The sequence below is a fragment of the Nyctibius grandis genome (genome assembly GCF_013368605.1).
Source record: "Nyctibius grandis isolate bNycGra1 chromosome W unlocalized genomic scaffold, bNycGra1.pri SUPER_W_unloc_1, whole genome shotgun sequence".
Lineage (NCBI taxonomy): Eukaryota > Metazoa > Chordata > Aves > Nyctibiiformes > Nyctibiidae > Nyctibius > Nyctibius grandis.
Genome location: NW_027167472.1, coordinates 764,772 through 777,918, shown reverse-complemented (window position 1 = coordinate 777,918; position 13,147 = coordinate 764,772). Strand labels below are relative to the sequence as shown.

General features: G+C 49.5%; 1 protein-coding gene across 1 annotated transcript in view; it reads left to right on the top strand.

Moving 5' to 3' along the window:
* Positions 1–417: 417 nt before the first annotated feature.
* The window catches only part of LOC137677130 (LHFPL tetraspan subfamily member 2 protein-like), a 56,606-nt gene continuing 43,876 nt past the window's right edge, over positions 418–13,147 (top strand). Inside the window, exon 1 of the mRNA XM_068424316.1 lies at positions 418–847. Within this exon, the coding sequence (XP_068280417.1) occupies positions 418–847 (430 nt within the window). The remainder of the gene's footprint in view (positions 848–13,147) is intronic.

Sequence of the window (13,147 nt, the reverse complement as noted above, 5' to 3'; positions counted from 1 at the left end):
GGGGATGGAAGTGAAAACTTTTTTCTCACTGCTGATGTGTTCTCTCTTTTTTTCTTGTAGGTGTGTGATATCAAACAGTGGGCAATCCTTGCGGCCTCCCCTGCCAGCCTGTAGTATCATGTGCCAGTATGAATGTTAAGAAAGAAAAGCGTACTTCAGAGATCAGCATCCCAGAAAGAAAAAAAAAGAGGAGCTAAATGGAGAGAACAAATTACTCTACTGCTTGCAAAACTTGGGGCCATTCACTTTTTCTCCTGAGAAATTTTGTCTTGGCTATTGTGAGAGAGCTGAAAGAGCAAGCAGAGCAGCCACAGTGATTTTCTTAGGGTCCTTTTTTTCTTTCTTAATTTTATTTTTTTCCCCTCGTGCTTGGATTTTGACTGTCAGCTGCACTGATCACAAGCACTGGACGTCAATATGTGTCACGTCATTGTAACATGTCGGTCAATGCTATGGACTCTCCTGAGTATTGTCGTGGCTTTCACAGAGCTCATTGCTTTCATGAGTGCAGACTGGCTGATTGGCAAAGTGAAGCCTTTGAGCTCCAAGGACATGGATGACAGAACGGGGGAGTCACAGGAGCCTTACCATCCAACACTGGGCATTTACAGGCGCTGCACCAGAATCTCCCACATGCAGCTTTCCAGACGAGACACACTTTGTAGTCCTTATGCTGAAAATTTCAATGAGATTGCCAGTGGGTTCTGGCAGGCAACTGCTATTTTCCTAGCCTTGGGAATTGTGGTTCTCTGCGCCATGGCATTCGTGTCTGTCTTTACTATGTGTGTGCAGAGTATTATGAAGAAAAGCATTTTTAATGTCTGTGGGCTGCTACAAGGGATTGCAGGTATGTATACTTCGAGAGCAGCTAAAGATTTTAATTTTTGTGCCATTCAGCTGAAGAAACAGCGATTCTGTCCTGTCTACAGACTGCATTAGGCAGACCCAAAGCGGTTCTATATGCTGATGTTTATTCAAATACAGCTGAAATTTATAGCTATACAGTATATAATACATTGACATTAGCAGCAGGATTGCAGCCTGGTGTGTGTCAAAATGAACTGACCAGTGTTGCTTTTATTTGCTGTTCAGTTTTTTCCCCTGTTTGAATTTCTTTCAGTAACAAAAACTTCTCTCCTTTGTTACCAGCAGAGAGCAAAGTTAATACTCTTGTTAAGGCAGTCTATCTCCCTCTCGCTACTTTATTGATTTTTCCATGGACCGAAGGCAGTTCTCTCAGTGTCTCAGACACTTCATGACTGTGGTGAGAGCAAATACCACCCCGGGGATAAGAACAGCCTGCAGAGTCACACCCCCACGGTTTCATTCTAAGTAGTCTCCTTCAAGGCTGTAAGCTTGACAAGCGATACCTTACAATAAACTCTTCCTTTAGCCAGCTTATTGTTCAGCTGCAATTACACAGCCTGGTGAGCTTATCTCTTCACTGTCCAAGTCTCAGCTGTGCTTTTCCTGAAAAGATGAATTGGTTCTAGAGATTTAGTGTTTCTGCTTAAATCTGAATTTTACAGAGATTGAGACTGTTATGTAAACCAACACTGGACAGCCCTAGTTAGAGCAGTATTTGGCTTTCTCTACTCATCGGTGAGCCATGGAGAGAATCTGTCCCATACACAGGTTTTCATCTTTTGTGCTGTGCGAGTGCAGTTGTCTGGAGGAGGAGGGTGGTCTTCTGCCCTGTCTCTGGCAGCCCTCAGAGACTTGTGAGGAGGGAAGGAATGAACAGGGCCACCTCCTCTTTTCCTCTTGGTGATGCTCTTAAGCAGATAGTTTCAATTCATAAAATTATTTCATTACAATAAAAATTAGGAGTTTTAACTTGTTTGCTCAAAATGAGTATCTGGCTTCCTCCCTCCTCATCTCTACTGAAGCGGCCAAACATGTCTGCGGCGGCTGTACCTAGACAGGAGGTCTAACGGTGGGTGTTCAAACCTTTATGAAGCTGGTTGCTTAATTGAGGCCTAAATTAATCTTATTCTAAACACAAATGGGGAAGTAGGCAAAAACTGAACTTGGTGCCCGTTGCAGCCCTCCAGAGCCAGCGGTACGGGCCAGGGACTGGCCAATGCTGGCTCCTAAAGAACTAGCGCAGTGACTCTCACTGTCCTCCATTTCATACAATTTCAGTATAAAAGTGTACTGCTTATTTTGCATCACCCACAATGTAAGGTTTGTGCTTCTGAGGCAGAATTAGATCCCTAAGCTGGCTCAAGATGCTTCTGTTCAGATGATGGCATACAATTAGTGGATTAATTATCTGCTTTATCCTTTAGATTAAAATTATCTGATTTATCCTTTAGAAAAAAATTACAGGTTTTGCTGTAGTCACCCCTGGTTTATAGGATTTGCCAGCATCAGTACAAGAAGTAAGCATCTCTGCAGTGCAGATTAGAGCCAGGAGAAGGTTTTATCTCCTTGCTTTCTTGTGGGATTGGGCTGGGCTGCTGGCGGCCCTGACCTTGAAGGAATTTAGCAAGAAAACAGGATGTGAGAAAAACAAGATACGGAGTGATATTCCAGCTGCCAGCTATGGACTCGGGGCCAGCGCATGATGGCCAATCAGCGGTTGTGGTCGGGCACGTGAACAGCGAGTGCGACCAATCATAAAGCTAGCCAGCTAGAGGAGGGAAGATATAAAAAAATGGAGTAAAATAAACACAGGCGCTCTTTTGCTCTTGCTTTGCTGCCTGCTTGAAACTATCATTCTGTCTCCTGTTTTTATTTGACCGCCGTGACAAATATAACGACAAATGGTGCCCCGTGTGAAGCACAACTGGGGCGTGTGAGGAACAACCGGAGCATTTAGAGGTGCTAATTGACTGCGGACGACGAGCGGTGACGGCGGTGCCCAACGTAGCTGAAGACAGGAGGAGTTGAGCCTGAGGTCCGGACCACTGTAACAGACACCTGGAGAGGTGAGCCGTTGGGGACTAATTAACATGGGTGCTAAAATTTCAGCCGAGGAAAAATCCATACTAACGATACTGATAAGCATACTTGAAAGGAGGGGCATCAAATATGAGGAGAATGCCCTGAGAACATTGCTGGTGTGGTGTAAAAAGAATAATTTGCCAGCTACAGCGCAGACTGCTTTCGAAGTTAGTATGTGGCAAAGCGCTGGAACTTCTCTTTTTGAGGCTGCCTCAAGGGGGCACAAGATCGCCACTGCATCGTTGACGACGTGGAGATGAGTTATAGACTCACTGGAGCAAATGAAGACGGACAGAGAGGCAAAGGCGGCGGCTGAGGCGGCTACAGCTCTTTTCACAGTGACTTCGCCCTCCGCGCCGCCAGAGCTCCCCCCCCGCCACCGCCCTCCGCGCCGCCAGAGCTCCCCCCCCGCCACCGCCCTCCGCGCCGCCAGAGCTCCCCCCCCGCCACCGCCCTCCGCGCCGCCAGAGCTCCCCCCCCGCCACCGCCCTCCGGGCAGCCAGAGCCCCCCCCACCGCCCTCCACGCCGTCAGAGCCCCCCCCGCCGCCACCCAGAGAAAGAACAGCAGCGGAACATTGATCCTTCTACCGTCCGTTACCCGAATCTGAGACTGAGCCACCCTTAATAGACCTTTCTGAAGAGGTGGAAGTGGGACATAATTGCTGCAGAGCCCGAGGGCCAGGAAAGTCAGGCGGTAGCATGGAGGAGTTATTCACGCTTCAGCCAGTCCAGGTTACTGTGTCTGGCCCGGACCCGGCCAGGTTCTGGAGAAAATTAAGAGAGCACGCACTTGCGGACGGTGATTTCGGGGCCACGGCTGCTATGGGTGGCAGGCTATTGGCTTGCCCGGTATATCGAGGGGATGGGAACAGCCCACCCGAGTGGGAGCCATTTAATTGGGGAGTGATTAAGGAGTTAAGAGCTATATGTATGCAACATGGTCTGGGCTCGCCCTATGCTCAATCATTATTGTGCAGTATTTTTACGGGAGACTTGACAGCCCACGACTGCTGCACAATTGCTCAAGTGATACTGACCCCTATGCAAGTGTTACTTTTTGAGGCAAACTGGAGGGGATTCGCTAAGGAACAGGCATTGATGAATTTGGAATATCCACAAGATGATCCCCGTTTTGGGGCCGGGATACCACAGTTGATGGGAGAACCTCCGATGAATTCTCCCCAATTGCAAGCTCGCTTGCATCCTTTAATCCTGCAACAGGGAAAAGAACTGGCCTTCCAGGCCCTGTTGCAGGTCCCAGATAACGGTGCTCCTCAACAATCTTGGACCACAATAAAACAAGGTCCAGGTGAGGGATACGTGTCATTTTTAGATAGGTTGAGAGATGCCTTAGAAAAACAAATACTAAACGGGGCTGCTAAAGAAGCGTTGTTTTTACAGTTAGCGAAGGACAACGCAAACGAGGACTGCAGGAAAGTTATTGCAGGGATGGCAAACCGTAACCCCACCTTAACCGAGCTAATGGATGAGGTGGGGGCCCTGGAGACAGAGGATAAAAAGAAGGCGGAGTTACTGAATGCCTTCTTTGCCTCTGTCTATACTGCTGGAGGCTGTCCTGAGGAGCCCCGGACCCCTGAGGCCCCAGAAGAAGTCAGGATAGAGGAGGAATCTGTCTTGGTAGATGAGGGCTGGGTCAGGGACCAATTAAGCAATCTGGACGTCCATAAATCCATGGGCCCTGATGGGATGCACCCGCGGGTGCTGAGGGAGCTGGCGGAAGTCATTGCTAGGCCACTCTCCATCATCTTTGCTAAGTCGTGGGCAACGGGAGAGGTGCCTGAGGACTGGAGGAAAGCAAATGTCACTCCAGTCTTCAAAAAGGGCAAGAAGGAGGACCCGGGTAACTATAGACCGGTCAGCCTCACCTCCATCCCCGGAAAGGTGATGGAACAACTTGTCCTTGGTGCTGTCTCTAGGCACATCAAGGACAGGGGGATCATTAGGGGCACTCAGCATGGATTCACCAAGGGGAAGTCATGCTCAACCAACTTGATAGCCTTTTATGAGGATGTTACCCGGTGGATAGATGATGGTAAAGCTGTGGATGTGGTCTATCTCGATTTCAGTAAAGCGTTTGACACGGTCTCCCACAGCATCCTCGCAGCTAAACTGAGGAAGTGTGGTCTGGATGATCGGGTAGTGAGGTGGATTGTGAACTGGCTGAAGGAAAGAAGCCAGAGAGTGGTGGTCAATGGGACAGAGTCCAGTTGGAGGCCTGTGTCTAGCGGAGTCCCTCAAGGGTCGGTTCTGGGACCAGTTCTATTCAATATATTCATTAATGACTTGGATGAGGGAATAGAGTGCACTGTCAGCAAGTTCGCTGATGACACCAAACTGGGAGGAGTGGCTGACGCGCCGGAAGGCTGCGCAGCCATTCAGAGGGACCTAGACAGGCTGGAGAGTTGGGTGGGGAGAAATTTAATGAAATATAACAAGGGCAAGTGTAGAGTCCTGCATCTGGGCAAGAACAACCCCATGTACCAGTACAAGTTGGGGGCAGGCCTGTTGAAGACCAGAGTAGGGGAAAGGGACCTGGGGGTCCTAGTGGACAACAGGATGACCATGAGCCAGCAATGTGCCCTTGTGGCCAAGAAGGCCAATGGCATCCTGGGCTGTATTAGAAGGGGTGTGGTCAGCAGGTCGAGAGAGGTTCTCGTCCCCCTCTACTCTGCCCTGGTGAGGCCGCATCTGGAGTATTGTGTCCAGTTCTGGGCCCCTCAGTTCAAGAAGGACAGGGAACTGCTAGAGAGAGTCCAGCGCAGAGCCACGAAGATGATTAAGGGAGTGGAACATCTCCCTTATGAGGAGAGGCTGAGGGAGCTGGGTCTCTTTAGCTTGGAGGAGACTGAGGGGTGACCTCATTAATGTTTTTAAATATGTAAAGGGCAAGTGTCATGAGGATGGAGCCAGGCTCTTCTCAGTGACATCCCTTGACAGGACAAGGGGCAATGGGTGCAAGCTGGAACACAGGAGGTTCCACATAAATATGAGGAAAAACTTCTTTACGGTGAGGGTGACCGAACACTGCAACAGGCTGCCCAGAGAGGTTGTGGAGTCTCCTTCTCTGGAGACATTCAAAACCCACCTGGACGCGTTCCTGTGTGATATGGTCTAGGCAATCCTGCTCCGGCAGGGGGATTGGACTAGATGATCTTTCGAGGTCCCTTCCAATCCCTAACATTCTGTGATTCTGTGATTCTGTAATGGATGCTTGCGGGAAAGTAGGAACCACCACATTTCAGATGGAGCATTTAGCAAAAACATTTGTGGCAGCAGTTAAGGTAGCTCATCGTTGTTATACATGTGGGCAAGAAGGTCACTTTAAGAAAAACTGCCCTAAGAAGTCGAAGCTGAGTGGGAAAGGTAACTCTGTTTTGATGTGTCATTGCTGTGGGAAGCTGGGGCATTCTGTGAAGCAGTGCAGGTCTAAGTATAATGCTCAAGGTCAGCTGATAACAAGCAGCTGCAGAGTGCAGGGAAACTGGAGAAAGAACGCAGGGGGGAACCGCGTGCTGACACAAATGAATTTTCCCAACCAGTTCCAGGCCTATGCAGTCAACTCGCAGCCCGAACCGCAGGGGGCGCCGGACTGGATGTTACCACAGCAACCGCAATCACAACAGAGAATAGCAGAGTGCATAAGGTTCCATTGAATGCCGTGGGACCCATTGGAAACGGGTTAAGTGTACTATTACTCAGACGTTCTAGTGTAACCTTGCAAGGTCTATTTGTTTTACCAGGAGTTATTGATGCAGACTATATGGGTCAAATTTGTGCTATGGTATGGACCCCTACCCCCCCCTTGACAATTTCTGAAGGTAGCCGGCTCGCGCAGTTGTTTCCTTTCTGAGCGCAAGTCACTTGTAAACAGGATAAGATCAGAGGGGAGGGGGGGTTCGGTTCGACAGGAACGCCGCAGATCTTTTGGGCTCAGAGCATACAGAATACCCGCCCAACTTTAACTTGTATACTCACCTTCGCCAAAGGATCCTCCTCGACAATATGGGTGACCGGGATGATTGATATGGGAGCAGATGTGACTATCATATCTGCACGTATATGGCCTCGATCCTGGCCCACCTGCTCAGCTGGCTCCATGCTGGCAGGAGTAGGTGGTGCGACACAGAGTGTCCAGAGCCGATTTATGGTGCAAGTTCAGAGCCCTGAGCGTCATACGGCGACAGTGCGACCCCTTGAATTTGTGGGGACGGGATGTTCTGGGACAATGGGGAGTGGTCATTGGTACACAAAAGAATTTTTAATAGGGGCCACTGTTGTGGAGGGTGCACAGAGACCAACTCTGCCTCTAACTTGGCTAACAAACACCCCCGTTTGGGTGGAGCAGTGGCCCCTTCCTGAAGAAAAGTGTGTAGCCCTCTGACAATTAGTGGAAGAACAAGTAGCACAAGGTCACTTAGAACCTTCCCATAGCCCCTGGAACACCCCTGTGTTTGTGATTAAGAAAATGTCAGGTAAATGGCGACTACCGCAGGATCTGCGGAAAGTAAATGACGTGATGGAGGGGATGGGAGCCTTACAACCAGGCATGCCCTCTCCGAGTGTGATTCCACGAAACTGGGACATTTTGGTTATTGATCTGAAGGATTGTTTTTTTCACCATCCTTTTACATGAAACTGACAAATGCAAATTTGCTTTTTCAATACCTGGTAGGAACAACATGGCGCCTTGTCAACAATATCAGTGGACGGTATTACCTCAAGGCATGAAAAACGGTCCCACAATATGTCAATGGTATGTAGCAAAGGCGTTGACACCAGTACGGGAGCAATTTCCACAGGTCTACTGTTATCATTACATGGACGATATTCTTGTGTCACCTGCAGATAAAGCAGAACTTCAACAAGTATATCCAGTTCTGCGGCAATCATTGGCCACTTCTGGGCTGTGTATAGCACGGGAAAAAGTTCAGCAGCAGGCCCCATGGAAGTACTTGGGAGTTAAGGTCTTGGATCAAACAATTGAGCCACAATCCATCCAATTCCGAGTAAACATCAAAACCCTGAATGATGTGCAGAAATTATTGGGTATCATCAATTGGGTAAGGCCGTACTTGGGCCTCCCAACTGCTCAATTGAAGCTGCTTTTTGACCTGTTGAAAGGAGACACTGATTTGATGTCTCCCTGATCATTGACAGTGGAAGCCACCCTGGCTTTAGAGGAAGTGGCAAATGGTATGCAACAGAAAAAGGTACATCGTGTGGATTTAGAGACACCAGCAGGTTTATATGTAGCCATTGCCAACTATCATCCCATGGGATTACTGGGCCAGTGGAATGAGCGCTGGCAGGATCCGCTACGCGTTCTAGAGTGGCTGTTTTTATCCGTTCAACCACGAAAAACAGTGAGCACTCAGACTGAGCTGATATCGAAAATAATCAAGAAAGGATGCGCACGATGCTTTCAACTCACGGGCCGAGACCCCGGTCGATTGATAATTCCCATTGAACGCGATTATGTAAGCTGGTGTATGGCAAACAGTTTACCATTTCAATTGGCCCTGGAAGGATTTGAAGGGCAGGTATCTTATCATCTTCCCAGTCACAAATTATTACAAGCTCGTTCAGAGTTACAAGTGATTCAAAAGCCGCTGGCAGCAGATAGCCCAGTACAAGGCCCCATGGTCTTTACTGACGGCTCTGGAAAATCGGGAAAAGCAGTAGTTACCTGGTATGACGGAAGGCAATGGCAGGAATTGGTGCATTTAGTACAGGGATCACCTCAATTGGTTGAACTTAGTGCTGCCATTGTTGGTTTTAAAACATTTTCGCATTGTGCTGTAAACATTGTTACTGACTCTGCTTATGTAGCAGACATTGCGCAGCGTGTTGATCGTGCGCTGCTCAAAGAGGTAAACTCAGAACAATTATTTTTTGTTGCTAAAAATGCTATGGACTGTAGTGAACCGACATATGCATAGGTATTATATCTTGCATATTCGCAGCCACACCAGTCTGCCAGGATTCATATGTGAAGGGAACGTGCGTGCCGACGCCCTCACAGCCCCCACTTGGACCCCTCCAGTGCCAGACCTAGTTTGTCAAGCGTTTCTGTCTCACTGTTTTTTTCACCAAGGGGCTCGGGCGTTAGTCCGTCAATTCAAGATCTCTTTTGCAGACGCAAAATCTATCACCGCCACTTGTCCGGAGTGTCAACGCCTAGGACCCGGACTGGTGTTTCCACACGGGGTTAACCCGCGCGGCTGCCAAGCCTTGGACCTGTGGCAAACGGACGTAACACATATTCCCTCTTTTGGTCGCCTACAATATGTTCACGTCTCTGTGGATACTTTTTCTAAGGTCTTGTGGGCATCAGCCCATGCCGGCGAGAAAGCAATTGACGCCATCTCACATCTTCGGCAAGCCTGGGCTGCCCTTGGTATTCCGAAACGTATGAAGACAGACAACGGACCGGCATATGTATCTGCACGCATGGCCCGATTTCTTGCCTCCTGGGGGGGTGGAACATGTTACTGGCATTCCGCGTTCCCCAACCGGCCAGGCCATTGTGGAATGAGTGCACCACACTCTGAAGCAACTTCTCGAAAACAAAAAGGGGGAATGAGCTCTGAGACCCCACATGCTCGCCTATGGAAGGCTGTGTACACATTGAATCATTTAACTGTGCCAACCGGGAAAGAGTGTGCTGTAATTATCTCTCATTTTTTGTCTTTGCAGGGAGGCGATCCTCTTGTCAGGGCAAAGGTTTTAGCACGAGACCTGCAAATGGGAAAGTGGACAGGCCCGTGAGATTTAATTACCTGGGTATGTGGGTATGCTTGTCTCCACCGATGCAGGGCACGGTGGTTTCCCACCAGGTGTGTTAAGCCTGCTTTGGATCCTGGAGCTGACAAGAGGACACCAGCCGATAGTCCTTCCGCCAACACCTTGGGAGGGGAGTCACAACATTTGGGTGATATGTGAACCGACACAGGCAGGACGCAGGAACAGCCACAAGACCACGGATAAACTGCAAAGAAGAAATTTATTCCCGTTACCTCGCAAACCGGGGGATCTCCGAAGCAGCACCCGGGGCAAAGGCACGCAAGCGGGGACGCAGGCACCACGGAGCTCGGTTCCTGCTAGACAGAGAGAGCGAGAGATTCTGGGCCTGCTGCTTTCACCTGTATATTAGGGGTTTCTTGCAGGCGGTAGTTTTCCACTGCGCTTTGATCTTTCTCACAGCGGGGCAGGAATTTCAGGCACGAACAATTAGGTGCCCCTGAGTCTTATCACAGGCCTATGTTATCTGAATGCAGATGTTCTACTTGTCCAGCACACAAGATTAAACAACAGTTACTAGTATGATATATGTGTTTTTCGGCACCCCAGGTGCAAGTCACTTGAGCGTGTTTACAATCCTCCTTGCCAATCTTTCCGTTATATTCCCACATTCCACCCCCTCACTCAAGAGACTGCTTCTCCTGGGGAGTACAAAGCTGGACGTGTACATTTGGGCTTGCGGGGTATAGAACAGAGTAATATACAGAGGCATGCAATAAGTACATATAGGAAAAGGAATAAACATATATATCTATAGAATAATAGTGTAAATCACAGAATCACAGAATGTTAGGGATTGGAAGGGACCTCGAAAGATCATCTAGTCCAATCCCCCTGCCGGAGCAGGATTGCCTAGACCATATCACACAGGAATGCGTCCAGGCGGGTTTTGAATGTCTCCAGAGAAGGAGACTCCACAACCTCTCTGGGCAGCCTGTTCCAGTGTTCGGTCACCCTCACCGTAAAGAAGTTTTTCCTCATATTTATGTGGAACCTCCTGTGTTCCAGCTTGCACCCATTGCCCCTTGTCCTGTCAAGGGATGTCACTGAGAAGAGCCTGGCTCCATCCTCATGACACTTGCTCTTTACATATTTATAAACATTAATGAGGTCACCCCTCAGTCTCCTCTTCTCTAAGCTAAAGAGACCCAGCTCCCTCAGCCTCTCCTCATAAGGGAGATGTTCCACTCCCTTAATCATCTTTGTGGCTCTGCGCTGGACTCTCTCTAGCAGTTCCCTGTCCTTCTTGAACTGAGGGGCCCAGAACTGGACACAATACTCCAGATGCAGCCTCACCAGGGCAGAGTAGAGGGGGAGGAGAACCTCTCTTGACCTGCTAACCACACCCCTTCTAATACAGCCCAGGATGCCATTGGCCTTCTTGGCCACAAGGGCACACTGCTGGCTCATGGTCATCCTGCTGTCCACTAGGACCCCCAGGTCCCTTTCCCCTACGCTGGTCTCCAACAGGTCTGCCCCCAACTTGTACTGGTACATGGGGTTGTTCTTGCCCAGATGCAGGACTCTACACTTGCCCTTGTTATATTTCATTAAATTTCTCCCCGCCCAACTCTCCAGCCTGTCCAGGTCTCTCTGAATGGCTGCGCAGCCTTCCGGCGCGTCAGCCACTCCTCCCAGTTTGGTGTCATCAGCGAACTTGCTGACAGTGCACTCTATTCCCTCATCCAAGTCATTAATGAATATATTGAATAGAACTGGTCCCAGTACCGACCCTTGAGGGACTCCGCTAGACACAGGCCTCCAACTGGACTCTGTCCCATTGACCACCACTCTCTGGCTTCTTTCCTTCAGCCAGTTCACAATCCACCTCACTACCCGATCATCCAGACCACACTTCCTCAGTTTAGCTGCGAGGATGCTGTGGGAGACCATGTCAAACGCTTTACTGAAATCGAGATAGACCACATCCACAGCTTTACCATCATCTATCCACCGGGTTATGTCCTCATAAAAGGCTATCAAGTTGGTTAAGCATGACTTCCCCTTGGTGAAGCCATGCTGAGTGCCCCTAATGATCCCCCTGTCCTTGATGTGCCTAGAGACAGCATCAAGAACAAGTTGTTCCATCACCTTTCCGGGGATGGAGGTGAGGCTGACCAGTCTATAGTTACCCGGGTCCTCCTTCTTCCCTTTTTGAAGACTGGAGTGACATTTGCTTTCCTCCAGTCCTCAGGCACCTCTCCCGTTGCCCACGACTTAGCAAAGATGATGGAGAGTGGCCTAGCAATGACTTCCGCCAGCTCCCTCAGCACCCGCGGATGCATCCCATCAGGGCCCATAGATTTATAGACGTCCAGATTGCTTAATTGGTCCCTGACCCAGCCCTCATCTACCAAGACAGATTCCTCCTGTATCCTGACTTCTTCTGGGGCCTCAGGGGTCCGGGGCTCCTCAGGACAGCCTCCAACAGTATAGACAGAGGCAAAGAAGGCATTCAGTAACTCCGCCTTCTTTTTATCCTCTGTCTCCAGGGCCCCCACCTCATTCATCAGTGGGCCTACATTGCCTCTAGTGTTGGCTTTACCTGCAATGTATTTGAAGAAGCCCTTTCTGTTGTCCTTGACCTCTCTTGCAAGGTTTAATTCCAAGGAGGCCTTAGCTTTCCTAGTTGCCTCCCTACATCCTCTGACAACAGACTTATATTCCTCCCAAGTGGCCAGCCCCTCCTTCCATGATCTGTACACTCTCTTCTTCCACTTGAGTTTGCCCAGCAGTTCCCTGTTTAACCATGCAGGTCTCCTGGTACCCTTCCTTGACTTCCTACCTGCTGGGATGCTCTGATCTTGAGCTCGGAAGAAGCAGTCCTTGAATGCTAACCAACTATCTTGGGCCCCCTTACCTTCTAGTACCCTGTCCCATGGGATTTCCCCTAGCAATTGCTTGAAAAGGCCGAAGTTGGCCCTCCTGAAGTCCAGGGTTGTGATTCTGCTAGCTATTCTGTTCCTGCCACATGAGATCCTGAACTCTACCATCTCATGGTCACTACAACCAAGGCTGCCCTCAACCTTCACCTCTTCAACCAGACCCTCCTTGTTAGTGAGGATAAGATCCAGCAGCGCTCCTCTCCTAGTTGGCTCATCCACCATTTGCACCAGAAAGTTATCATCAATGCACTGGAGGAACCTCCTGGACTGAGGATGGCTGGCTGAGTAGGCCTCCCAGCAAATATCAGGGTAGTTGAAATCCCCTATGACAACCAGGCCCTGTAATTGAGAGACTGCTTTCAGCTGCCTGTAGAAGGCCTCATCACCCTCCTCATCCTGATCCGGTGGCCTGTAATAGACACCCACAACAGTATCACCCCTGCCAGCCTGCCCCTTAATTCGCACCCACAAACTCTCAACTCGCTCCTGA